Here is a 26,686-nt window from a genome sequence, read left to right as displayed (position 1 = left end):
AGAGAACAATCTTGCTGGTAACGGTCGGTTATCAAGCCGTGAAATCAGGAATCGTGACGGCAACAAAATATAAACATTTTTTCCCGCGCATACGGCGGGACAAAGATGGAGGCACAGTCTTCGTTGGGTCCTACTTTAATTAAAAGAGCTGCTTGCAATACTTTGTCTGTGCCTATAGCCGCATTTACACCAAATATTCTGGTTTGATGCGCATAGAAGGTCTCAAAATAGCATTTGTGAGGATGCAAAATAAGACCATATTTGAGATTTAAAATGGGGGCGTGGGCCAAGTAATTTCTAATTTCTTCATTTGAATAAAATACTATTTTAATTAGAATGAATTAAATAATCACGTGATCAAAACAATAAAAATATTTAAATAAGTATTTTTATTTTAGTTTTTTATTTAATTATTTCAAGTAGATGAATGTGATAAATTATTTTTAAAAAGCTACAGAATGAAGCAACTATTGCGGGACTCGATGTAAATATTTGGTGGACTTGAACAGAGCAGGCATAATGTTGCCATCAGGCCATAGTTTGCCCTCCCCTGAGCAAGACCCACCTTTTTTTGATTGTTTGACAGAGAACTTTTCAAATATGGTGCCAGGATGATATTGTGTAGTTGCAATTGTTTTTTGTTTATGGCTTAGAACTATATTGTAAAAATGACTACAGGGTGTAACAATTTACGTACAAATTCAGGTTACATTTGTCGCCGTAGGAACGGAAACTGACGTGAGCCGGAGAACCTCGGTATTGATTATGCGCGGCTCCCTACAAAGTACTACAAAAAAAGTAGGTAATTTATAGGGCCGGTGGGTTCACATCCAGTCAGTTACTTGTTGCCGTCATGGGGTTTTGATGTCGGGTTTTAATTGGAAGGCATGGCTGCATTCTTCTGAGTGGGGATGGGATGGTGAGTCAATGTTAAAGACAGTTACCCCGCGCTTAACACCAGGAATGATCGGACCATGGCGGTTTTCCTCTTGAAAGTGCTCACTGAACCGGCCCATCTGCTTTTTTACATTCAACTGGAGGAAAGTAAATGCTTGAATAATTTTATGACCGTTCTGACTTTTTGACCGTCGCTCGTCGATATTCTGTGCGAAAGATACAGGAATGGCAACGGGGAGGGGGGGGGCTGCTGAGTTAATGTCAGAGGCAGAAGGAGTGAAAGGAGAAAAGACCAGGAGTGTCAGTTTTAGAGTTTAGACTAAGACTGCAGACTTCTTCGAGCATCGAGTGTCCCGGCTGTTTGGGAAAGGCACAGGCTGATAAATCCCGGCTCTACTCTCCTATGCCAATTTTGCGTGAAAGGGGCTCGTGATTAAAGCCAGACTATTCGTCCTGCTTTTGAGGGACTGACAGGACTCAATAAAGATCGACTAGGGTTGAGGTAAGAACTTGTATGTTTACGCTGACATTCTCTACCGTTTTGTGAATGTCTTGTCCCGACTGCCACTTTATGTGCATATGTATATTGTTTGACTTTTGCATATATCTTTTACTCAAGTCAGGCTACACAGTGGCATTAAAACAAAACAAAAATACCCCTCCAGATCTTCTCTGCTCGCGCTCCCCACCAGGAAAAGTCCCTTAGCCCGACGGCAAGTAGGGCATCTCGTTGTGGTAGTTGTAGTCCGGGCAAACCTTTTGAACCAGGCGATAGTCTGTGCTGTAAAAGGAAATGTAGATGCAGATGACTTTAAAAGGCTTCGAGCAAATCCAGGACACGTGGCTCTGGATCTGCTCCTGGAAGCAGGTCTTGGATGGGTCGTAGTTGCACAACGAGGTGCGCTTGCTGCGGTCCACCTTCTCATAGTCCACGCGGCAATTGAAGATTTTCGAGTCCTTGGGGTAGACCACGCTCTGGCGCTCCAGGTCAAACTCCACCGCCTTGACGGGCGGGACCAAGCTCACCGAGATGTTGCCCTGGCCCGTGGAGTTGTGGCGGAAGTACACGCTAAACGTGCCGTTGCCGTGGTCCACAATCTTGCCGGTGATGAGCAGATTCAGCCGCACCGTCTTAATGTTGGAGTAGAAGTCCCCCCAGCCGAACATCTTTTTGAACTTGCCCGTCTTGACGATGGGTCGCCGCTTGACCCGAGATCCCGAGGCATCCGCTTTGAGCGGATCGCTACCCAGCATCTCCCAAAACTCCTGCTTGGAAAACTCCTGCTTGGAGAAAGCGGCCGGTGAGCGATAGGGCAACTCCAGCGAGGTGGCATTCGCCGCCCGGCCCCTGCCGTGAAGCATCCAGCGGCTTAACGGTGAGAGGGTTGCCTGGCCGCTCAGAAGGCCCACCGTCTTGGGGGAGTCTCCCGAGGATCTCTTTGGGCTTGAGGACTCGTCCTCCTGACTTAGGGCCACCTGGAAGCAAGTGAGAAAATGCACAACAATGGTTATGGTACAGATGGGGGACGTGAGTAACATGACTTGACTTGAGTCCGACATAAGTCGGCAATTTTATGATTTGTGAAAGACTCGAGTATGACATTTGAAAATGTGAGATTTCAATATACGGTGCAGTTTGTTTTGTTTTTGAAAGAAAGCTGTTTTGTGTAGGCCTCCTTTCAAAAGCTTCAACCCTTTTGATACCCTCTGACAGGCTGTTCCAAAGTCGCAAGCCGAGGTAACTAAATGCAGCCTCATCCATCCAGTTTCCCGACCGCTTATCCTCACTAGTATTGTGTGCATGCCGGAGCCTATCCCAGCTGACTCTGGGCGTGAGGCGGGGTACTCCCTGAATCGGTCGCCAGCCAATCACAGTAATTTGCACTTGGAATTCGAATAATTAAAAGGGCAGTGCCAGAGGAACTCAGGACCGGCAAAGGTCGATATGCTAAAATTATGTAAGAGATACGATGGCCTAAGATCATTAAAACATTTAACAAATATTTTTTTAAAACAAAAGCCTTAAAACAATCTTAATACACGCAGGGAGGCCAGTACAGTGCTTGTAAAACTGGTGAAAAGTATTCCTGCCCTCTGGTCTTCGTCAGCACAAGAAGAGCTGAGTTCTGCAGTAAGCGTATATTACGGATGGTGACAGAAGGCCATCGCAATACAGTTCTATAAATGACGAGAGATAAATGCGTGCATCAGCCAGTACGGTATGATGTGGATCGCAGAGGCCACCTCATGGAGCAAGTATTCTGGAGGGAGTTGTGTAGATTATTACGTTTAAATTCAAGAATTATGTTTCTGATCAAATCACGAAAGAGGAAAATTATGGAATGCAAGGTTTGCAACTCGATGACTTTCACGAGTAGTTTGAGCTAACTTTGTCTATATCTCGATCAACCCACACAGACAATTAAGATGCACGAGTTTAGCCGAAATCTGGTTCAACGTTTATGGAGCTTCATGCCTTCTATGCGTTTGATTGGGAAAATATGAAAGTAATACGTAATACAGAGACTGGTTTGTACATGCATGCACGCAACAGTTGCTTTCGTGGACCACAATTTGCAGCGTACTGAGGATGATGTGCTTGTTTACATTTAGCAATTTCAGCTTGTGTGTCAAGTCTGCACTAAATCAAGGATTTAATGTGGCCTCAAATACAATAATATTTAAGTTATTGCTTCATGTTGAAGACATCGTTCTGTAACCTTTTTTTTGGGGGGGTGACTTTCCTGCCACTGAGCAGCTCCCAAAGTAACTAAAAAGATAATTTATTCTATATCAATGCGGTCAGAGCATATAACTCCAATCCTAAAGTCCTTGGACTGGCTTCCAGTCAGCTTTAGAATAGATTTTAAAGTTCTGCTACTGGTCTATAAATCACTAAAGGATTTAGGTCCTGAACACATGAAAGAAATGCTTACGGAATACAAACCCAGTCGAGCGCTGAGATCGACCGACTCAGGTCAAATAGTGGAGCGCAGAGTCCAAAGCAAACATGGCGAAGCAGCATTTAGCTATTATGCAGCACACAAATGGAATAATAATAATAATAATGGTGAGGTCAGCCCCAAGTGTGAATGTCTTGTTTTTTTCTCGTTTTTTAGAATATATCCACTTTTTGATCATATTACTTGCACTGTATGCGGTTTAAATTTTTTTTTATATTTTTGTCATTTTTATTGTTTTTATGCTGTTTTAATGTTTTATCTCTTTGTTTTCAAATGCTTTTGATCGTGTAAAGCACATGGCGTTACCTCGTGTATGAAATGCGCTATACAAATACATTTGCTTTGCTTTAAATTAGTTACTTTTCAAATGAAGTAATCTGCAAAGTAACTCAATCTATTCTCGACTGCATTTCATTTCAATTTAATCGCAAGTAATCAATAACTTTGTGTTTTAGTCGTTTTGTACTATTCTATTTTTTGGATGCCACCATTCCCTTTCGTCTGGCCCTTTGTGTATTAATCATTTTGTGAGATATTCCCACTTATCGCCCGCCTGCCTTCTTTCCTTCCTTGCTTCTCTGCACTCGGTTCTTCCTGCCTTGGTTGCCGGCCCACCGCGGCGACGAACAACCCCGTGCCCAAAGCACAACGTTTGACTCATTCCCGTCTCTCGTTATTAGCAAGGGGATAAAGAAACGTGCCACAAAAACAAATTAAAGCTTTAATCAATATTTAATTTGCTGTTCGCATCTCCCGTGGTGGTGTCCGTGACATTTGATCAATGCAATACAGTATAGAAACTTACATTCTTTTGTTTAGCTCGGCCGCGACAGAAATTATTCTAATACCAGGAAAAAAAAAAAAAAAAAAAAAGTGTGGTCGAGTTATTCCCAGCGCACCCGTGCAATGGAATGCCAGAGAAGCCCCGAGGGATCCTGCAATTGATTCAGACTGAAAATCCGAAATTCAAGGTCCGTTAGCGTCGCGGTCTTTGGTCAATATATATGCCGGGGCGGGCTATAATCCTGTTAGACAATAAAGCCGCGCTATTAAGAAACGCTCTCCTAAGGTGTTTCTCACATCCCGATGAGCCCGATCCGCAGGCGCATTTACAAATCTTCATCCGAGGCAGCGCTATATAATGCTCATAAAATTGATCTTTAAGGGGTTTTTTTTCTTTTTTTTTTTTTTTTTAATTCCTTTTGTTGGAGACTTGAGGCCCTTACAGAGTGTTGATGACCTATCGCGTCGACAACGGTGCTCTTTGTTGCCTGTAGGAATTACGATGCTCGGTTTTGTGGCCCGCTTTCGGTATGTCTGAATGGAACTTTCAGGGGACAAACTCTGAATATGTTAAAATGATAAAACAATGCAAACGTTGTTTATTGAACCACACCCTCGGGATAAGAATGCTCATTTTTTTTTCATGGCTTATGCATCTCACGTATACATGGGATTCATAACGTTACCTTATTTTATGGAATAGATCGTGGTTCATTTTTGATCTCATTAAAATTTTGTGTAGTTGCAATACGATTAAAGATGTCGATTTCAGCCCAAAAATAGATGCTCGTTAACTGTGTTCCCCCCCCCCCCTCATAGACTCAACTCACAGATTTAATTAGCAATGGAATCACTTCAAATGTGATATTAAGAAACAAAAATGAAAAGCCTTTCTGACTTCAACAACACTCTATCACTTCAAAATGTGGCAATAATTTCAGCCCTAAGAATAAAAATGTAACAGTCACTGTGATTTGACAGGAACGTTGGCGCCCATGCACCATCGCACTCGCAAATCTGCACAGTTGAGCACGAAAAATCACGCGTGTAAAATTTGTAACGAGTATAAATGCATAGATATTGAAAGACGTCGCTTATTTTGTGTAGTCTTGGACTAGTCGCACACTCTCTTGTCGCACATGAAAAATGATCCAGCGCAGTGAACCACAGCTTAATGTCTTTTTTTTTTTTGTTGTGTTTGTTTTTTTGGAAACACACGGTCTCTGCTGCTCAGCCTTTTTCTACTTCCTTATTTACCCGACACCGCCCCCCTCTGCTCTTAAAGGGGTATACTCATAATTACAAACAGAAAACACACCCCCAATTTTATATATCTGCGGGCATGACTGGTGGTCCACACCCGTAACTTTATATCTGCGGGCATTACAGACCACACCCATACATTTTTCAAATGTGAGTGACTGATGTACACCTGTTTACTGAGGCTGCTTCAAACCATCTCTATGTTGTCAGTGCCCATATTTTGATTTTAACTGCAGTGAATCATATCAAATTGCATATTGTCACAATTGGAATTCATCCTTTTGTAACAGGTGGAATGTTGTTGAAAAAACATAGCTGGAGTAATTCATATCAAAATTGTGTGAATCAAAGAGGATCATAATAGTAGCGAATCGTAGAGGTATTCGGATGAATTATGTCGCATTGTGGTTGGATGAATTGCATTGTATGATAATTTGGCCATGTTGTATCACGTTGCATCGCAACCGCCGTGAATCATTCCGGGCTGGAGTGACTTTGAAAAGTGCATCCATTCAAGTGAATCCTCTTTCCTGGTTTTGTGCTGTGTATTTAAATGCATGGGACAAGCGAGATAAGGTCACTCGCAGATCATCATTAGTTCCTTCAACTAAATTCTTAAAAGAACAAATTTGGCGCTTCATAATTGGCGCAGGGGAAGACATTTATCGCCTCAAAATATTTGGGTTTGGAGCATCAAAGCGAGGGAAGACGGGTGGGGTGCACGTGGGGGTTACATACAAAAGAATAAAGCCTTCATTTCCAATTAGCACATGCAGTCTTTTAATTAAAAGACTAAAAGCGAGAGATGAGACGGCAACTCTGCGCTCAGCGGTAGCTTTTTGAGCCGAGTGCGAGCACCCCGGCAGAGCAATGGCGGATTATTCCGCTGTAATCATCCATATTAGCAGGTTGTTTGCGTTGAAAGCGGCCGCGACGACGCCCGTCCTCAGGGAGCGGGACGCACATCTTCTCACTTAAATGATAAGCGATGCAAATACCGGCATGTGCGTATGTGTTTGTGTGTGTGTGTGTGTGTTTGTGGAGAATTAGTGGTCGTCGTTCACACCCCCCCCAAAAAAAAAAAAAAAGCATTTTAACCGGGCGACAGACTGGCCTGGCATTTCATAGATGAGGCAAAAAAAAGTCAATGTTTCTCTCAAATAAATTATTTGAATTATTGAACATTTTATGTATCATTTCATTTTATTTAATGCTGTCATTTTAAAAAATGAAATATATATATATATATTTTTTTTTACTCATTATTGGTATTAAAAATAATTTAAATTATAATGAATGCATATTTTTTCATAAAAACTAAATGCATCTGTGACTGAGTTTAGTTACTTTCTCTCGAGAACTCACTAGAGGCGAATGTGACCTCCATCTTTGACAGGTTGCTAGCTCGTCAGTCCTGGACTGGTCGCTAGCTACAGTAATCACAAATATCTGTCTGTCATCATCATCATCTTTTTTTAGTGCTGGCTTATTATTCAAAGTTGTGTGCACCCTGTCGGTGACTCGAAATAGTCTTCAATGAACCTTACATGGAGTACCCACAGAAAACCCATGCGAGCTCCACACAGGAAGGGCAAAATTCGGTTTGTAACATCGGAAATAATAGAACACCGTGCCACCTATTAAATTATAATGAATACATATTTTGTTATAAGAAATAAATGCATGGGTGACTGAGTTGAGTAACTTTCTCGCCAGAACTCACTACAGGCGAATGTGACGTCCATCTTGGACAGGTCGCTAGCTCCCTCCATCCTGGACTGGTCGCTAGTTACAGTAATCACAAATATCGGTCTGTTCATCAGCCATCTTTTTCTATAATTATTTTTTTGGTAGTTTTTATTTGGTTTTGGCTCGTTATCCAAAGTCGCGTGCACCCTGTTGGTGACTCTAGAACCTTACATGAAGTACCCACAGAAAACCCATGCGAGGTCCACACAGGAAGAGCAAAGTTCGGTTTGTAACATCAGAAATAATAGACTGATGTGCAAACCACTAGAACATCGTGCCACCTATTGTTCATTTAATAAGAATTGATTCAACAATTGTTTAATCAAATATCTCAATTTAAAAAATATACTAGAATTACAATTTTTTTTTTTTTACTTCACTGATAATTATATTTTATCACTTATCGTTAGATTAATTATTATTGGCTCAGTCACCGCCAACTATTTTCAAGTAGTTCCCCATATTGCCAGTTTTAAAGCATTTTAACATATCTTTAAATATCTATAGAATTTTGTGATACGGCATTATAAACACCAACTACCAGCAAACCAAAGACAGAAATTTTTTCCATGTTTTCCATTTTTTAGTAATCAGCAGTTGGTTTTAAAAGGGGGGTGAAAAAGGAGATTGAGCAAAGAATATAAAACAACCTTTTTGTGGAACACGTAAAGCAGAGCAGTAATTTTGATGCTAATATTTTTTTTTTATCACCTCGAGCTATAAAACAACAAAACCAAGACATAAATCTGCCTCTTAATGGCAAAATAATATTTACAGACACCGAACTGAGAAACGCGCCGTAAGCGACGAGGACTCGCCGAATGACTCGAGTTGAACGTCGGAATTTGTTTCAGCGCTGTTCACCATTCTTTACGTCAACTAGGTCATCTTTTCTCACGATTATGAGACAATTTTCTGCTACCTCCCGTGACATATATTCCATTTATACTGTACATGTTGTATACTGAACAGTATGTTTGAGTGTGGAGTGCCGAAACTTGTCCGCTTGTGTTGGCTTTACTCTCATAATCAATGCCAAAATTCACGAACGTTTAGTTCAAAACTTCTGATCTCAAATCCCAAATTATGCAATGCTGCCTTCTACTGCGATAAATCCGTCATTACAGTTATTTACAAGCTTGAGTTTCACAGACGAGCCAAACCCTCAACCACACCCTCTTTAAAAAAATGTACTAGAGGAATAAAGTACCATAACTTTTTTTCACACGCTGCTGTTTATGTGGGGATGCGTCTAATTTGTGCATTTTTTTTTCTAACGGCCGCAAGGGGGCACTCGAGCGGTAAAGGTAAGAGTGACATCAGTGGAATATTTGTGCCGAGGAAGTGACTTTTACCGGTCTGGCCCTGTTAGCGCTGTGCTAGCGTGTTACTGCCATGCCGTCTCAATGATTTTTACCCGAATGTTTTTTTTTTTTTTAACTGACCCTATTAGTGCGGCGCTAGCATTAGTGCGGCGCTAGCGTTAGCGTGGCCTTAGGGTTAGCACGCTGCTAGTGTTAAACTCTTTGTGTACCATCTTTCTTTGTCAATATCTGGTGCTTCAATGTGGGTTTCAATGTGGGCTTCAATGTGGGCATGTATGTACCAAATGCTATTTCCTTTACAAATCCACTGGGAGAGGCTTATAACCAGGTGCACTCTGGAGGCCGGGAATTACGGTAGTCGATTGCAGTTAACGTTTAGATTCTTTTTTTGTCGAATCCAGTAATAATAATTGGACAGTATATATAATTGGTCGTTGTAGTGTCATTCATAATTTGTTTAAAAATCCACTAACGTTGATTGAAATTAAAAAGTACAAAACATACAAGCATTTTGATCAAAACAAAAAAATGTATATTTAATGCTACAAAAATAGAACTTGCTTGTTGGACTTATCCAGCCCAGGGCCCATACTTTGCGCACCCCTGGATTAGTAGGTAGTTTGCATCTATTGCACCGCCGGCTGTGATGATGGCGTCCTACGGGGGTTGGGGCACACACTCGTACCCATTTTGTGAACCCTCACTTCTATGAATAGCGACGCAAATATAATGCGCACGCGCACGTGCGCGTGTAAACCCCGTAGAGACGTTGACGCCGCAATGCATTATGCATTTGTCTCTGTCTACGCTCCTCTTGCGTCTACTGTCCTGACAGCGGCGGCTTCCTCGGGGATGATTAACTCCGACTCGCTTTCATTCCACCGATCCGAGGCGGACGGCCGGATTTGTTCCGGCGCGCCGTGGACGGCGGTCTGCTATCGATTTTCTGTCTTGGCCAAAACCTCGGGATTTCCTCTCATAACAAAAGTGAGGAATTCCCGCCGTTTTGCCCTTTGGTTACAGATGAAAGGATTCATGATTTTTTTTTTTTTTTTTTAAGTTTTTAGTTTTTCACGTGTAATCTGGATTTCTGAGAGGCTTGGCCGCAGGACAGTCCACACCTCTTATCACGTATTCAAATTGCTCTGCCTCTCTGCAAGAAGTCATCACACCGCCATGATAAATACTCTATATTGGTACCTTGACAAGGTCCGACATCACTGGTGAACCGATGGCCCGGCGCTCGTGTGAGGCTCCCGTGTGCTTTACTGACGCTAAGTTGACAATTTTGATGAATACCGTAATTCCTGGCCTACAGAGCGCACCTGGTTATCAGCCTCACCCAGTACATTTGTAAAGGAAATACCATTTGGGACATAGATAGGTGCAGCCATGTAAAAGCCGCAAGTGCCCACACTGAAACCAACATTGAAACACGAAATATTTACAAAGACGGTACAAAGAGAGTGTAACGCAAGCACCGCCGTGCTAACGCTAAGGCTAGCCGCACTAACATGGCCGGTTAAAAAAACATACTGGTAAAAATCACTGACACGGCAGTAACACGCTAACAGGGGCGGACGGTAAAAGTCACTTCCTCGGCAAATATATTCAGCCTCACTCTTTCCTTTTCCGCTCGAGCACCCCCTTGCGGCCTTTCCCAAAAAATGCACAAATTAGCCATATCACCACATAAACCGCAGGGTTGAAAGCATGTGAAAAAAGTCGTGGCTTATAGGCCGGAAGTTACAGTAAATACATTTAAATCCACACAGTTTTTGTGAAGCAGGTCTGAGCTGGTTTAAAAAAAAAAAAAAAAAAAAAAACAGTCCATCTATTATTTTTTTTTTTTCCCCTCGGCAGCCTGCTATCTTGCACCATTCCAGCTACCACTCGCTAAATCTGGCTAGCTAGCACGGCAAAACACGGTGTGGACTAATCTGAAACATCGCCCTTAAGGGCTGGACGATTCTAGCAAAATTAATGATCCTGAATATGAATGATTATTATAAATATTTTTTTAAATGTCTATTGTGAATCTGTAAATTGAGTCTATTTTCCAGCTTTTCACCATATTCAAATTTATCAAGCTGCACCTGTAAGTACATAATTTTTCTTTTGTTTTACATTGTCACTGTGACGTCAGACTGGTGTACGTCCATTTTTTCAGTCAGTATTTTTTTTGTGTATTAGCGAGAGAGAATGCAAAAAATTGTTTGATTCCCTGAACTTCTGGAATTCAGTCATTATTCCTAGTGGCAAAATTTGGAATCTTCCATTTGAGCAAACACATCTCTGAATAATAATAAAAAGCTTCCGTAAGAAGACACTCACTTTTTTTTAAAAGTACTATTTAATTTGCTTCCTGTGGTTTTGTCTTTTTATGTTTCATTTGCATGTGTTTGAAGATTTTCCATTCCTGCAGAACGCTGAATCATCTTGAAAAGGTCGCCGTGGTGGCCTGACACCTCCTTTTTTTTTTTTTTTTTTTTTTTTTTTTTTTTATTGTTGAATATTACAACGGGTATTACTTTTATGCTTTACATCCTTCCGGAAATAATGCACACGGCTACAACTTTGTCGCCACTTTGCATTTAAGCGTGGCAGGGAAGTATATGAGCTGTAAGATTTAAGCCTCAGCAGCACGCGTTCTAACTTTTACTTTTGCAATGCAAGCAAAATGGGACGGGATGGATTGCTCGGAATACAAACAGTGAAGAGCAGACCTCCGACATTCGCCTAACAATTCTTATATGCCAAATTTGTATCGTAAACTTTAATACCACATTTACGATAAAAATTCCGTATTCTGTGGCATCATCGTCAACACATTTGAGTTAAATGAGAAATTTTTACGTAAGATTAGTGCTAGCCTAACTTCTCAGCCTTTTCTGGTGGTCTGGCCCTATAGCACATTGTTGCCACCCACAGATCACTCCGGGTACTACACCAAGTCACGTTTGTTTCTTTAGTTAGTTGTTTTTGTTTTTTTAGATTCACTATGGGGGTGTTTGCATGTGGCATTCATTGATGGTCGCCCCGGATTACGCTATTTACCTGTAATATGTGTTTCAACTTTCGAAAGGTTCACGTTACAAAAACGATTTCCGGAACAGATTAATTTCGTAAGTAGAGGTATTTGTAATTGTTGTATTTTGTCATTGCCGTAGACCCCTGTCCCATGGGAAGTCAAAAAACTTCACTTAACGGATCAGCAAATTATTAACTATATGAACAGTACATCCATCCGTTTTCTTTGCCGCTTATCCTCACGAGGGTCGCGGGGAGCACCGGAGCCTATCCCAGCTGTCAACAGGCAGGAGGCGGGGTACACCCTGAACTGGTTGCCAGCCAATCGCAGGGCAAATGGAGACAAACAGCCGCACTCACGATCACACCTAGGGGCAATTTAGAGTGCCCCTTTAATGTTGTATGTTTTTGCGATGCGGGAGGAAACCGGAGTGCCCGGAGAAAACCCACGCAGGCACGGGGAGAACATGCAAACTCCACACAGGCGGGGCCGGGATCGAACCCGGGTTTTCGGAACTGTGAGGCCAACGCTTTACCATCTGATCCACCGTGCCGCCCACAAACAGTACACTTAAGACTATTTAAATGTGTGTGTAAATTATGCCGAGATCATTTCAGTTCATAAAACATGATAATTGTCCCTCTCCTACAGATGTTTATAATAACCTGTATTAATAGATTAAACCAGAGGAGGAGTAAGTAACAAGTCTCAAGTCATAACTTTCAAATCTCAAGCAAGTCCTAAGTCAGTGCGGAAAAGAATCAAACGATTCATATCAAGTCATAGGATCTTGCTCCAGTCGTAACATATGTTGCAGTGGTCATAAAATGTTTTTCCACCGACCACGTGTCGAAGCTCATTTAAGGTTGCAAAACGGGAGCCTACTAAAGCAGAAACTTTACGAAAACACGTAGTGATCGCTGTCGGTTGTCTGCGATTCCGTAGTCTGTCACAAGCGCTTAGCTTAACCGCAGAGGATGCAAGGCGGGCGGCGGGAGCTCTGCTGCTTGCAGTAATTGCGAGTTATTCAGTCTGAGTGAACCGCGGCCCCCCGGGCCCCTCTACTCTCCGCGGGGAGCGCAATGTCCGCCGGCCCTCCTCCGGCTCTGTTTGCCGATTACCAGCCTGTTACCGTGACAGCAACAGCGCTTTAACGCTGCTTCCCGTGGCGGCGAAGGGTCACGCTTGGCGTAAAACTGCCCAGGTGGGTGGACAAACAGTTAAGTGGAATCTGAGCCATCATTTCAGCTCAAGCAGTTGACGGCTGACAAGCCCAATGGTCAACCAGTCAAGCACTCTGCATAATTATTGCATTATTTTGCAATTTAACTGTGGCGGTTTATATTGCAAAATAATCCATCATTTCCCACTTGCTACTTTGACACACAATTTCCCCTATTTTCAATCTAATAAGTGATTGTCGTTTATTAATATGAGTCGCTGATGGAGTTAGTGGTACACTCAGTTCCCATTCACTGACTGTGTCTATATACGTACCGTAATTTCCGGCCTACAGAGCGTACCTGGTTATAAGCCTCATCCAGGACATTTGTAAAGGAAATACCATTTGGTACATACATAAGCCGCAGCTGCCCACATTGAAACACGAGATATTTACAAAGATGGCACACAGAGTTTAGCGCTAGCGCCGTGCTAACAGGGCCGGTAAAAAAAAAAAAAACATAACGATAAAAATCACTGAAACACGCCAGTAACACGCTAGCACAGCGCTAACAGGGCCGGACCGGTAAAATTCACTTCCTCGGCACATATATTCCACCGGTCTCACTCTTACTTTTTCCGCTCGAGTGCCCCCCTTGTGGCCGTTGGGAAAAAATGCACAAAATACCTGCATCGCTGTATAAACCGCAGGGCTTATAGGCCGACTGACTGGCGACCAGTTCAGGGTGTAGTTCGACGTTAGATGGCCCTCCCCGCGACCCTTGTGAGAATAAGCATTTTTTCTAATGTATGGATGGGTGACAGGACAATACCACTTTTTACTCTAGGCCAATGAGTCAATCACGTAGCGATTTCAAAATGTCTAAAAAAATTCAAACATAAGACTATCTTTTCAGATATTAGCATGCAACAGGACTAAATCATTTTTCATTTTGATGTGAGCCATAAAAATCCCGTATTGATTACCAACAGTAACAGATGTAAATTTAACTGTTGGTATGTAAGCATGTGACAGCCATAGGATGACAGGACTGTACCAAAAATGGCAAAAAGTTCATCTATTAGCATGCGACGCAAAGAGGATAAGGGTTGTACTTTTTTTTTTTTTTGGGGGGGGGGGGGGGGGCATATATCCCACAGTGACTCAAAATGGCAAAAATTAAGGTTATTTCTCTTGCCTTTGTGCTAGATGGAGATAACAGACAGCACTGTGGTCTTTTAAATCAAATTGATTTAGAAATAAATGAGATTTAGCCATCTATTTGGCGCAAACGTGTTGAGCTAACAAGTTTAATGCTAAATTATATCCAGCCATCCATTTTCCATGCCGGTTAGCCTCACTGGGGTCGCGGGTGTGCTATCGTGTCATTGTCAGTCAATTTTTTGCTTAATTTTGTCTAACTGGTTACGAAACAGGATTATGGAACAATACCTCTTGCCTTTGTGCTTAATGAGGGTAATAACACGGTCGTTAAACAACTTTTAAGACATCTTTGAGGCATTTCGTGGATACAATTTTAAAAAGGGTAATCAAATCATTTGGGGATTGCGGCGGGGGGAAGAACTGGTACTTTTGCTGCAAACATGGTGAATAAAGACTTTCAAGATAATAAATGTCATGTTCATCCAGATTGTGACCGACTGATAAATATACAGTAGGTTATTAATGGATTATCATGACTATCTATACGCAATTTCAGGGGGTGAGATCTACTCATCTTTTTTTCGCGTTCTGATATGTCCGTCAAAGGAGCAGGAGTGAAGTGACGGACGCTGATAGTGTGCCAGGTCAGAGCCGAAAATGTGGTCCCGGGCCTGGGGAGTTGAAATGCGGCCCCCTCGTTGTCGCCGTTCCGCTCAAATCTTCATCTCTCATGTGACATATATTTTTAACGACAGAATGGCGCTGCTCAGATGTCTTAAGCGTTGGCCCGGCCGCTCTCCTCGCTTTCCCCCCCACTCTTCCCCCCGCGCATCTATTAAGATCGCAGTGGGGGCGCTCCCGTGTTACGAGATTAAAAGTCTGAAAACGGCTTTTGCCCTCAGAACTAATTATGCCTTTTTATTGTGTGCAGTGAAAAAAAGGTAATTTCACCAGAAACGTTGGGCTTCTTTCAATCATTTACTCTTTTTTTTTTTTTTGGGGGGGGGGGGTGGCTTTTTACACACTTACCACCTTTTCATTTTCGACTATTCACCCGCCGTGTTCCTCCATTGTGCGGTCCCCGCTGACTGCTTCGTTTTGTATGCTCGGCCAGGCGACCGCTCTCGAATTGGCTATCTCATTTCTGCATGATAAGATATCGACCGGTCGGCGGAGGGCGGGACAGGATGACAGCGGGGTCGCTCCCCTAACGGGAAACTGCTTTAAATGACAGCAAACTTAAAAATTAATAAAAATGCACATTTGATTTTAGATTTAGATTCTTGGAGCATTGGGGGGGGGAACAAATGTAACATTTTAGGTGTGACAATGAAGAAAGAAGACTTGGCTAACTCCCTATTTCATAATTTTACAACAAAATTTAATCGATTGTGGAATTTAGGTTTTCTTTAGCTGACTAGAAGCAGGTCCAAAAAGCGAGTTTGATGAGCTTGTTCAAGAGATTTTGTCCAATGGCTCCCAAATTTAAACCACACATACTAGACTAGGGGTGCTCAGTGAGAGTTTGGGTCAATCACGACAGCGTGATGCAAAAAAGCCGTATTTTTCTGACCTTTAGCACATCCGCGCATGTGCAAACAACGCCAGTCGCCGAGTTCCCCGCCTATTTTAAGAAATCTTATCAAGCGTGAGCATGGATACTGCCATAAAGAAAAAAACAAAAACATATCACTTTCATACAGACTGGGAGGTGGACTTATTTTTCACAAGGTCATTTTTGAAGTGTGCTTGCCTCATCTGCCAGTGGATTGAAATATGTAGTGGCATTTTCGAACTGTTTATGGATAATACGACGCCGACATTCCGCCGAAAAGCAAGCTGAGGATGAGAGAAGTGAACGGACTAAAATCCCAATTGGCCGCACGGCAATCACTTTTTACACAATACAAGTCGATCGCGAGAGGTGGGCTGCTTGAAAAGTAGATGTTGGGGTAAAAAAAAAAATAAATAAATAAAAGTCTGGGCACCCCTGTACTACTCCGTAACATGGAATTAGGTAGGCATGTTTGTTGGGAGGAAACACGCAGAAAATGATCAAGAAGCCATGCCTGACAAACATACTGGGTGTCTATTTTGGTTTGAAGCAACCATTTCAGGGTCACTTTTACCCAATAGCTATCTGATTATAAATCATTAAAATTTGGAAGCAATTGGACAACATTTTTGACGGGCCCCGCAAAATCACCAAAGTCACATGAAAATGGTCATGTCAAAGCAAAACGTCAGACTTCCTGTGCCATTTTAGATGTTTTTGTGGGTCTACTCATCGGTAAGCCAACCAAATTTGAAATGAAACCGCCTCCGGGTGCTGAATTTTTAAAGATGGTGACTTTTGTATGGTACACACGAGGCTGAAAAAGAAGCGTGACCAAACCCGAAAACGCTAGACGTTGCAAAGTACAGTCACATACAGTAAGTAGTCTCGTTTCTATATTGTCACTGTTAAAACGCCGTCTTTCTTCATTTTTTTTCTTCCTTGTCTTGACATTAAACCAAGAATAATATTATTCTGCAACACGGCCAACGGAGCATCATAGTGATACTTCTCTACGGTACACGTTTTCATTTTGAATCCAATAAGTCACATGGAGAGAGGAACACAGCAGGTGAGCACAACCGCTAATAGAGACTTCCTGCCTGCGGGCTAAAACCAAATCAAATGGGTGGCGCATCCACCTGCCCGTTTCTTGCACTCCCTCAGGCTCACATCCTGGGATTTGTAGTGTCACCGCACAAGCAGAGTAGCTTTTAAAACTCGTGTTTTGCACCAAGTTCAGGTTCAGTTGGGCACACTTTGGAAGGCTGCATCCAGATTGTGTGACATCGTACTGACTCCAAGGGGGGATGACTTCAAATACGTGGGGTCAACAGTACAGAACAATGGAGGGTGTGGTGAAGAAGTGAAGAAACGGATCCAAGCCGGGTGGAACAGTTGGCGGAAGGTGTCTGGTGTTCTATGCGACAGAAGCGTCTCCGCTAGGATGAAGGACAGTTCAGAAAACAGTGGTGATGTACGGATTAGAGACGGTGGCACTGAAGAGACAACAGGAAGCAGAACCTGGAGGTGGCATAAATGAAGATGTTGAGGTTCTCGCTTGGTGTGAACAGGTTGGATAGGATTAGAAGTAAGCTCGTTAGAGGGACACCCAAAAAATAATAATAATAATTGCACCGAGATCTAAGGCTAGCAAAGGAGTAGTTTATCCCTTATGTCAAGATCGGGGCTGCTGAAAATCACGGTATATTTATCAGGAACGACTTGAGCATTTTGCTGAGAGCAAGAAGGAAGTAGGAAGGTAGGGTAACAGAGCACTGTTTGAACTAAATACAGTAAAATCTGTTCCTTAGAGTGTGGTAAGGAAGTGAAGAAACGGGTCCAAGCAGTCTGGAACAGTTGGCGGAAGGTGTCTGGTGTTCTATGTGTGTGTTGGAGGTTTTGGAGACAAGGTTAGAAAGAGTAGACTTCGATGGTTTGGACATGTCCAGAGGCGAGAGAGTCAGTATATTGGAAGAAGGGTGCTGAGGATGGAACTGCCAGGCAAGACCGAGAGGGAGTCCAAGTACCAAGTATAAGATTGACGGTGGATGTTAGCGAGGAAGATGCACGAGATAGGCTTAAAGTGGAAAAAGATGACACACTGTGGCGACCCCTAACGGGACAAGCCGTAAGGAAAAGAAGATACTGACTCCGAGTGGCGAATTCCGAAGTTAAGAATTTGACCAAAATCAAAATAGCTGACTTCCTCTTCAATTTTGAGCATGAGCCCTGTGGAGACTCTTTTCTAAAGTCCTGTTATGATGGATATGTCAACCCAATCGGAATGCTGATCGGTAAAACTGGTGCAGTGGGGTTGATTTATTTCCAACATTCCAGGTGGGATTACTTCAGGAATTTCCCTAAAACTGTTGCTTTTCAACCAAAATGGCCACCTATTCCCCATGCGCGGAAACTTTATCGTTCATCTTGTCGTCACAGACACGTCCACCTAATTTTGTGAGGATCGTTGAAACTGGTGTCAGGGGGTTTTCTTTGTAAACAACACGATTTGGGGGGTACTTTAAGAATTGTTGCTTTTAGAGAGTGAAGGTTGACCCACAGTGGATTGCCTTGTGGCTTCATTGGGAAAGCGAGTGGGTGTCACTTTGGCAAGGGAATCATAATTAAAACCATTGTCCCTTAGACCTTTAAAGCGTATTGGAAAAATCCACAGCAAACTTTCTATCTTAAAGTTGCGCACACACGCGACCTGTTACTGCCCTCTTCGTGTTTGGACAGGAAGTAGACTGCTGTCAGCACCGTTTAACGCCCAAAGGCCAACCTCCTCGTCTTCTGAGCCGATCGGGCCCGCCCGCCTCCGAGTGAGCCTTTCCAATTAAAGCGGTGGAGCTCAGTTGGATGGATGACTTTTAAGAGGCGCTCGGGGATTCCTGCGGGGTGGAATTGAGGATATATGGGGCGGCGACAACAATTACTTTAAAAAGCCCGTTTGAACCGTCTTCCACGGTCCACTTCTCGGCGACCGCTGTGGGTGGGTCGTAACGCATGGACAGGAAGGGGAAGAAAAAAGAAATTATAGAGACACCTTGTCTGTGTATCAAAGGGCTGAAGGCTGTACAATTATATATATATATATATACGTACATATATATAGATATATACGTACATATATATAGCTTTCAACCCTGCGGTTTATGCGGCGATGCGGCTGATTTGTAAATTTTTTCTAATGGCCGCAAGGGGGGCACTCAAGCGGAAAAGGTAAGACTGAGAACAGTGGAATATATGTTCCGAGGATGTGACTTTTACCGGTCCGGCCCTGTTGGTGCTGCGTTAGCGTGTTCCCGCCGTGTCTGAGTGACTTTTACTGGTATGTTTTTTCTTTTTTCCAGCCCTGTTAGAACGGCGCTAGCGTTCGCACGGTGGCGCTAGCGCTAAACTCTGTGTACTGTCTTTGTAAATATCTCGTGTTTCATTGTGGACACTTGCGGCTTTTACACAGCTGCGGCGTATGTATGTACCAAATGGTATTTCCTTTACTAATGTACTGGGTGAGGCTTATAAACAGGTCTGTAGGCCGGGAATTACGGTACGTATATAGACACAGTCACTGAATGGGAACTGAGTATACCACTAACACCATCAGCGACTCATATTGAGAAACAACAATCACTTATTAGATTGAAAATAGGGGAAATCGTGTGTCAAAGTAGCAACGGCTGCAAAGGGGCACTCGAGCGGAAAAGGTAAGAATGAGACTAGTGGAATATATGTCCCGAGGAAGTGACTTTTACTGGCCCTGTTAGCGTTGCGGTAGAGCTGTGCTAGCGTATTGCAGCTGTTTTACTGGCGTGTCTCAGTGATATTTACCGGTAAGTTTTATTTTAACTGGCCCTGTTAGCGTTAGTGCGGCGCTGGCGTGAGCACCAGCGGTAGCGCGGCGCTGGCGTTAGCACTAGTGATAGCGCGGCGCTGGCGTTAGCACTAGTGATAGCGCGACGCTGGCGTTAGCACTAGTGATAGCGCGACGCTGGCGTTAGCACCAGCGGTAGCGCGACACTGGCATTAGCACTAGTGTTAGTGCAGCGCTAGCGTTAGTGCTAGCATTATCACCACGTTAGCACCGCTCTAGGGTTAATCTCTTTCTGTGTAAATATCTCGTGTTTCACTTGCGACTTTTACACAGCTGCGGCGCATGTATGTACCAAATGGTATTTCCTTTACAAATGTACTCGGTGAGGCTCGTAAGCGCTAGTGCTGGCATTAGCGCCACAATAGCACCGCGCTAGCGTTAAACTCTTTCAGTGTACTGTCTTTCTTTGTAAATATCTCGTGCTTCAATGTGGACACCTGCGGCTTTTACACAGCTGCGGCGTATGTATGTACCAAATAGTATTTCCTTTACAAATGTACTTAAGGTGAGGCTTGCATCCAGGTGCACTCCGTAGGTCGGGAATTACGGTATTTGTGTGTGAGAGAGTGAGAGAGCGATCTTTCTGAGCTAAGGTCTTGGGAAAAAAAACGAAAAAAAGCAAAGCAATTTCGTTTAATCCTTCTTAGGTTTCATACTGGAACACCAAGTAATTTAGACATTTGAAATTAAACCTAGTATTACGACTTGTGGAACAAATAGTTTTCTTCTGGTTGATTGATTGTAACATTTCCATGGTGCCAAGTCACACTTTTAACGTCAGGAAAAACCTCACGCCACCCAACCAAACTAAAATTCCGAAATAAGCATGACTTTGTCTTCATTTACTTCGAAATGGACTCCCTCCGTGTGAAATCTGGGACCGTTTAATTTAACACAAAGCCGATATAGTCACTGGAAGCTATGACTTGTTCTGTATGGATGGCACCAAGTGAATACACGGGTTCATTGTTCCTTCTGCCATTCAATGAAAAGCATTTTTTTTTTAAATTCCTTATGTATTCCGAGAACGGATGGATGAACACAGACATTTCTAATTAATAGAGAATAATTTTCAGACAAATGAAGTGGAATTGGATGGCTGATGATCTCACGCACCTCCCTTGCTGGGAATCACTGCTGTACTGTAAAAATCTGTGGACTGAGTAGCAACCCTTGTGGAATGCCACCAGTTTTCCACTGCAGCGGTAAATAATTTTGACATTTGTGTAGAGCATAAGGCAAATATTTCTGGACATAGTAGTGACATACGCAGATAGTTAGTAGACATAAACCTTCTGGAACACCACCAAATTTCTTCTGTCACAGCAAATAACTTTAACCTTTACAACATAAATGCTGTATATTTATGCACATTTATGTATTTATTTATACCTACTGCTAGAAGACAAATTTGTACATAATTGGGAATGTACCATAACTGAGGCTTAAAAACACGAGCCCCTTGTCACTCAAGAGTTTCCGGAAATATTATCAACTGCCGTTTAGCCATCTCAATGCGCGCGTTTCTAGTTCTGCTTTGATCCTCAAAGTCCCGATTAATTTGTTTTAAAAATAACTCTGGCCGCAATTTGCGATTGAGTCAAACAAGTGCGGCGCATTAAATTGCCTTTTTTTGGTTTTAGTACAAACTGTTCCGCTCTCTCCCATGGTGCTCAAAACAAGCCGCTTTAATTAAGGGCGGAAAGTAGCAATAAAATACATTTTCCAGACCTTTCCGTGAGCTTCCTTCTTTAGAAACCTTTGCGCATGGAAATATTTCCATATTGAATGCACATTTACATTAGCGTGTACGATATCACTGTACATTGATTATTCCATCATATTATGATGCAAACATTTACAACGCAATGTCATATGTGTGAATATTCTGCCAAAGATGAAAATTACACGACATGCTGATAATGTTTGGGGTAACGTTTCAGATCATGTCGCGTTATCAATTTGAACTGTTCCAGTATTTTGCCGAGGAGATCACGATGCAATAAATATTTCTAATTAATGTACCGATGAGATTTAGGGGCGGCACGGTGGTTCAGCTGGAAAGCATTGGCCTCACATTTCTGAGGTCCCGAGTTCGATTCCACACCCGCCTGTGTGGAGTTCGCATGTTCTCCGCGTGCCTGCCTGGTTTTTCTCCGGGCACTCCGGTTTCCTCCCACATCCCAAAACATTAATTGGACACTCTAAATTGCCCCTCGATGTGATTGTGAGTGCGATTGTCGTCTTTCTCCACGTGCCCTACGATTGGTTGGCAACCAGTTTAGGGGGTTGGATAGGCTTCAGCACTCCCCGCGACCCTCGTGAGGATAAGCGGCTAAGAAAATGGATGGATAAATGAGATTTAAGATACATTGTGATATAAATTTTATATTATTCAGTGTTTGACAAAAGATCAGAATATTCCGTAGTAATTATGCTGTAATATAATATACGAGGCACTGAACAGAATCCTCGTCTCTCCAAAATTGCACATTTGTTGTGCGTCATCAGAGGGAGCAAGCAATTTTCCACACTTCAGACTGGTCAATAATTTGTATAATATCAGACCCACATGGGAACTAACCAAGCGATTTGTGAAGATGAAAAAAATTAAACTGAACAAATTTGAACAGGCGGGCTCCACTCGACAGTGACGATATGGTCATTAACTTTATGATTTTATGTGGTATATAACCAACATAACCAAGATTCAATATTTCAGACTTCTGTATTGATGCAATTCATAACTGTAAAATAAAACAATGTAAAATTGACAAGTGGTACCTGTTATTATAAATGTACTACAATACGGTAATGGGCCACTTCATTAGGTGCACTAGTATCAATTATTTACTTTGTACATAAGCAATAATAAACTTACATATAGCCAAATTTCACTTTTTGATGCTGGTGTATTGATAACCATACTGGACTCCCCCCAAAAAATGATACAAAATACATTACGCTTCAGGGCCACTTCATTAGGTACACCTCCCCAGTCTAACTCTTTCACTATGTTTCATTATTTCATATTGCAAAGCATTGTCCAATAAATACCTCTGGGCTGGTGTCAAAAAGGGAATGTTGTGGTGAAAATCTTGCAGGTGGCACCTAAAGTATGCTGAATGTGTATATTGTGCCATTTGCGGAAGGTCCCCGGAGTGTTGGGGTGTCTCTTTCTTTTTGTCGTTCTCTCTTTGGGGAATTGCGCACCATTGCGACAGAAAAGATTGAATTTTAAATCATCCTCTTGTTAATTACTTTACGGATTTCCCCCCCCCCCTTAATTGACTTAATTCATTAATTGCGCCATAATTCATCAATGTCGTGGAGCTAATGAATTACTCATGATCCCCTGCCGATGCCCCCCCCCCCTTACATACATGCAGGAAAAGAGTACAGCTGTGGCAGCGTTAATCCTATTACCACGATTGTGCGTACGTGTGTAGTCCGCCAAATTTTTTTTTTACTATCACCTGCATCTTCGCACCCTCTACTTCTTCTACTTTTTTTCCTCCTCCTTCTCCTTGTACCCCCCTCCACACACACACACCCCTCCCGGTTTTCCGTAATGAGGCAGCTGAGCCCGCGGGCTTCCGAGCAAGAAGAGGAGGAGGATGTTTTCAACTTCCCTCGTGTGACTAAAGAGCTGATTTCTCATTAAAGGCGGATTTATTTATTTATTTATTTAAAAAAAAAATAAAAAATTGTGTGCAAGCACACATGAAAGGCAAATGGGAGAGCCCAATTTAGGACACAAAGGGGGGATTTATAAAATATTTGTTGAACATTTTTAATTGTATCACGTGTACACCATTCAATTCTTTTTTTAACTGCATTTTGTTGCTAGAGCCTAAAGTTGTGGGGTGGGGGGGGGGGGTCAGCCCCCAAAGCCGGTTCCATGTAGAAATATGAAAATCGGTATACATGTTTCTCATAGTAGAGGCACAAAAAAAAAAAAAGTTTCAAAAAGCCATGCCTGAAAAGGCACAGGAAGTCCACCATCTTGGCGGCATAGTTTGATGATTCACCATAAAATACGAAATTTAATAACGCAGCTGACGAATGTTTTGAAAATTTAGCCCATGAAGCCAGTTTAAAAAAAAAAAATTGCTCTACTTTTGCAACTTCAAGTTTGGTAAGCATGCTATTCATGCCACATTAAATTCTTGAAAAAAAAATCATGCAAAAAATACAAAAAGTCTACCGCAGCGGTTTTTTAAGAGGCCATTCTCAACGTGAATAATATGACCATTTTCCAAGGGCATATCAAAGATGAACGGGTTGCAGAGATTTTGTCCAGTCACTACCAAATATGAACATAACATACTTGACAGATGGTGGATGCGAAATTGTGAATATTTTTGGGGGGTTTGGTCAAGGTGTGTGGGTGGTCCGCCATAAAGCATGAAAATGAAGTAACTGAACTCAACATTGTCCTGTGGTTGAAGCTGATGTCAGTCCTTGGCGCCCCCTGCTGTCAGAACCCTCCACACCCAACATTGCACTGAGCAAATTTTGCGCCCCCACCCTCCCTTTCCCCAATATTGTGGGGTTAATTGCGTATTCATTGCTGCTTGCAGCATTTTCTTATCATTAATGCCGTAATGGATTTAAAGTAAAGGTCACATTGAGGGAAATGTTTGTAAAACATGTAGAAATGTACAGCCTACATATTTTGAGGCGCAGGGTTTTTCCTCTAACGACGACGATCAAAACTGCAAATCTCATCATTTCGAAGCAATTTTACAGCGCGGTGAGTTCAAGTGCCTGGAAACGTATACGCGGGCGTCTCGAGTGCCCTTTGGAATACAAATGTGATGTCATTGATGTTAGAACGGTGGCCCGGCGCATTCGGCACGTGTTTAAGTTGATGTATTCATGCGAGAGCTGCGAGAGAAAAAAGTCTGAGGGGGGGGGGGGGGGTCACATAGAATCTATTTATAAATAATACAGAGCGTGAATAGAAGGAGACGGGCAGACATGGGCAAGAAAGGGACTTCTTTGATTGCCTTCCTGTCACGGTCTCCACTTTTAAATGCAATTTAAATTTCAGTGCAAGACCAAACTGACTTCTAAGGGAAGGGGCAGGGTGCACTCCACTGGTCAGCGAACAAACTCGGGACGCATATAGAAAAACAACCTTTCTACACCCCAAATGTACAATTTGCAATTTAGAGTCTTGATTGAATTTGAGGCACACTGAGCGCGAAGTGGCCGGCACGACTTAAGCGGACAACCGCAACCAGATTACAGTCTGCGACCTGGCGACCACACCGCGATGGAAAAACTCCACTGCCTGGTGTCCTTATGAGGAAATAACGTTATCAGGCTCTATTATTTTTTAATGAATCATTTTAACGGAAGAAGTGGATTGCCCCGGCTGCTCTAAATATATCATTGTAATACTAAAAGAGGAACGAGGGGATATTTCACAGAGATATTTCATTGACTGCACTTGTGCGTTTTGATGACGGAGACTCCCCACGCTTTGCTTTTTGGCCGCAGGTGTATATCAAGGGGTATCATTAAGTTTTATAGTAAAACAGTGTATATTTGGACATACGAAATTACTATGGCTTAGTGAGGGCCGGCTGGATTTTCCGAAACAATTTTTGATGTGTTCCGTTTGTGAACTCCCGTTCACCCGTGATTCAAATTCTGAATTGGAGCAAAACTAGTGGCAGAACCCGACACGCTCGTTTGTGTTCGACGACGTCGCTCGCTGTCCTCCACACTGAAACGCTGGATTCAAACTCTAAACCTTTTATGCAGACAAGCTTCACTTGTTTTTGGGTGATCATCCATCCATCCATCCATCCATTCTTTATCACACTTGTTCTCATCCTGGAGCCTTTATCACTTTGGACTTTGCATGAAGACGCGGTGTACACCCTGGCTTGGTTCCGAGCCATTCAAAGGGCACATATAGACCAACAACGTCTCATGCTCGTCACACCAATGAACAATTTGAAATGTGGGGGAACACAGAAAAGCACAACAACATCCCAACTCCACACATAAATGTGCTGGGATTTGAGCTTGGATCTTTTTGATTGTGAGACATCCATCTTCAATTGACTGAAGAGGCTTTTTAAAAAAAAACAAAATTAATACGGCAAATCTGCTCACCCGGTCAAAACCCTCGCAAGAACAAGGAGATTATGAAAACTTGAGATTCGAACCCAGAAACTCTCCAGGCAACGTCTCAATCCCTACGTTGAGATGTTTGCTTCTCACATCATTTATACCAATTTATTAGTACATAAGCGCCTCTTTCCTGTTTTATGAGCAGACGTTTCTGTATGGATTCCATATTCGTCTCCATTCTGTATTTTAAAATATTGAAGGAAATCCATTCAAAACACCCTGTAATTGAGTTCTTTGAGACATAACCTGCCCTCATGTTGACCGTAATTGGTCCTTGCGTGGTGTTTGTGAACTTTGCAATCAATTTTGGTGCATCATACGGACACCCCCTCAGTCCCCCCCCCCCTCCCACCCGTATTATGACTTTGTCTCGCTTACCAAACAAGCGGTTCCGTTGAGGAGCAGCAGGATGAAGCAGCGCATTGTTCCACCAGGCTTGAAAAGCCCCACGCCTTCCCTCCTAAAAAAAAACAAAAAATTAAAAAAAAAAAAAATCAACTCCCTCTTCCTCCTCCTGCTCTTCTTTATTCTTCACGAGCCAACGACACGCGTTCCGTCCCGGCTGGCGCTCCGTCCCGTCATGTCCCTTTTAGTGGGGGTCCTTCTTGGCTGCCTTGCTTTTATTCTTCCTGCGTGTCAAAGTCCGATTACCTGCAACTTGGGAATTCCATGCGGTTATCATCCATAGCAAGAGATTCCGGCACACTGGGGGTTGTTCGCGGGGAAGGTTGGGAATTTGCGCGAATGATGATGGGTTTGGATGCAAC

General features: G+C 42.7%; 1 protein-coding gene across 1 annotated transcript; it reads right to left on the bottom strand.

Moving 5' to 3' along the window:
- Nucleotides 1–479: 479 nt before the first annotated feature.
- Nucleotides 480–26,686, bottom strand: LOC133514554 (neurexophilin-1). Its single transcript, XM_061846345.1, has 3 exons — nucleotides 26,571–26,686; nucleotides 26,298–26,379; nucleotides 480–2,373 (listed from the first exon to the last, which is right to left on the bottom strand). The coding sequence occupies exons 1-3, from the start codon at nucleotides 26,603–26,605 to the stop codon at nucleotides 1,600–1,602; spliced, it is 891 nt and encodes a 296-aa protein (XP_061702329.1). The 5' UTR covers nucleotides 26,606–26,686; the 3' UTR covers nucleotides 480–1,599.

Source organism: Syngnathoides biaculeatus, chromosome 16 (assembly GCF_019802595.1).
Source record: "Syngnathoides biaculeatus isolate LvHL_M chromosome 16, ASM1980259v1, whole genome shotgun sequence".
NCBI lineage: Eukaryota > Metazoa > Chordata > Actinopteri > Syngnathiformes > Syngnathidae > Syngnathoides > Syngnathoides biaculeatus.
This window is presented reverse-complemented; position numbering and strand designations above follow the sequence as displayed.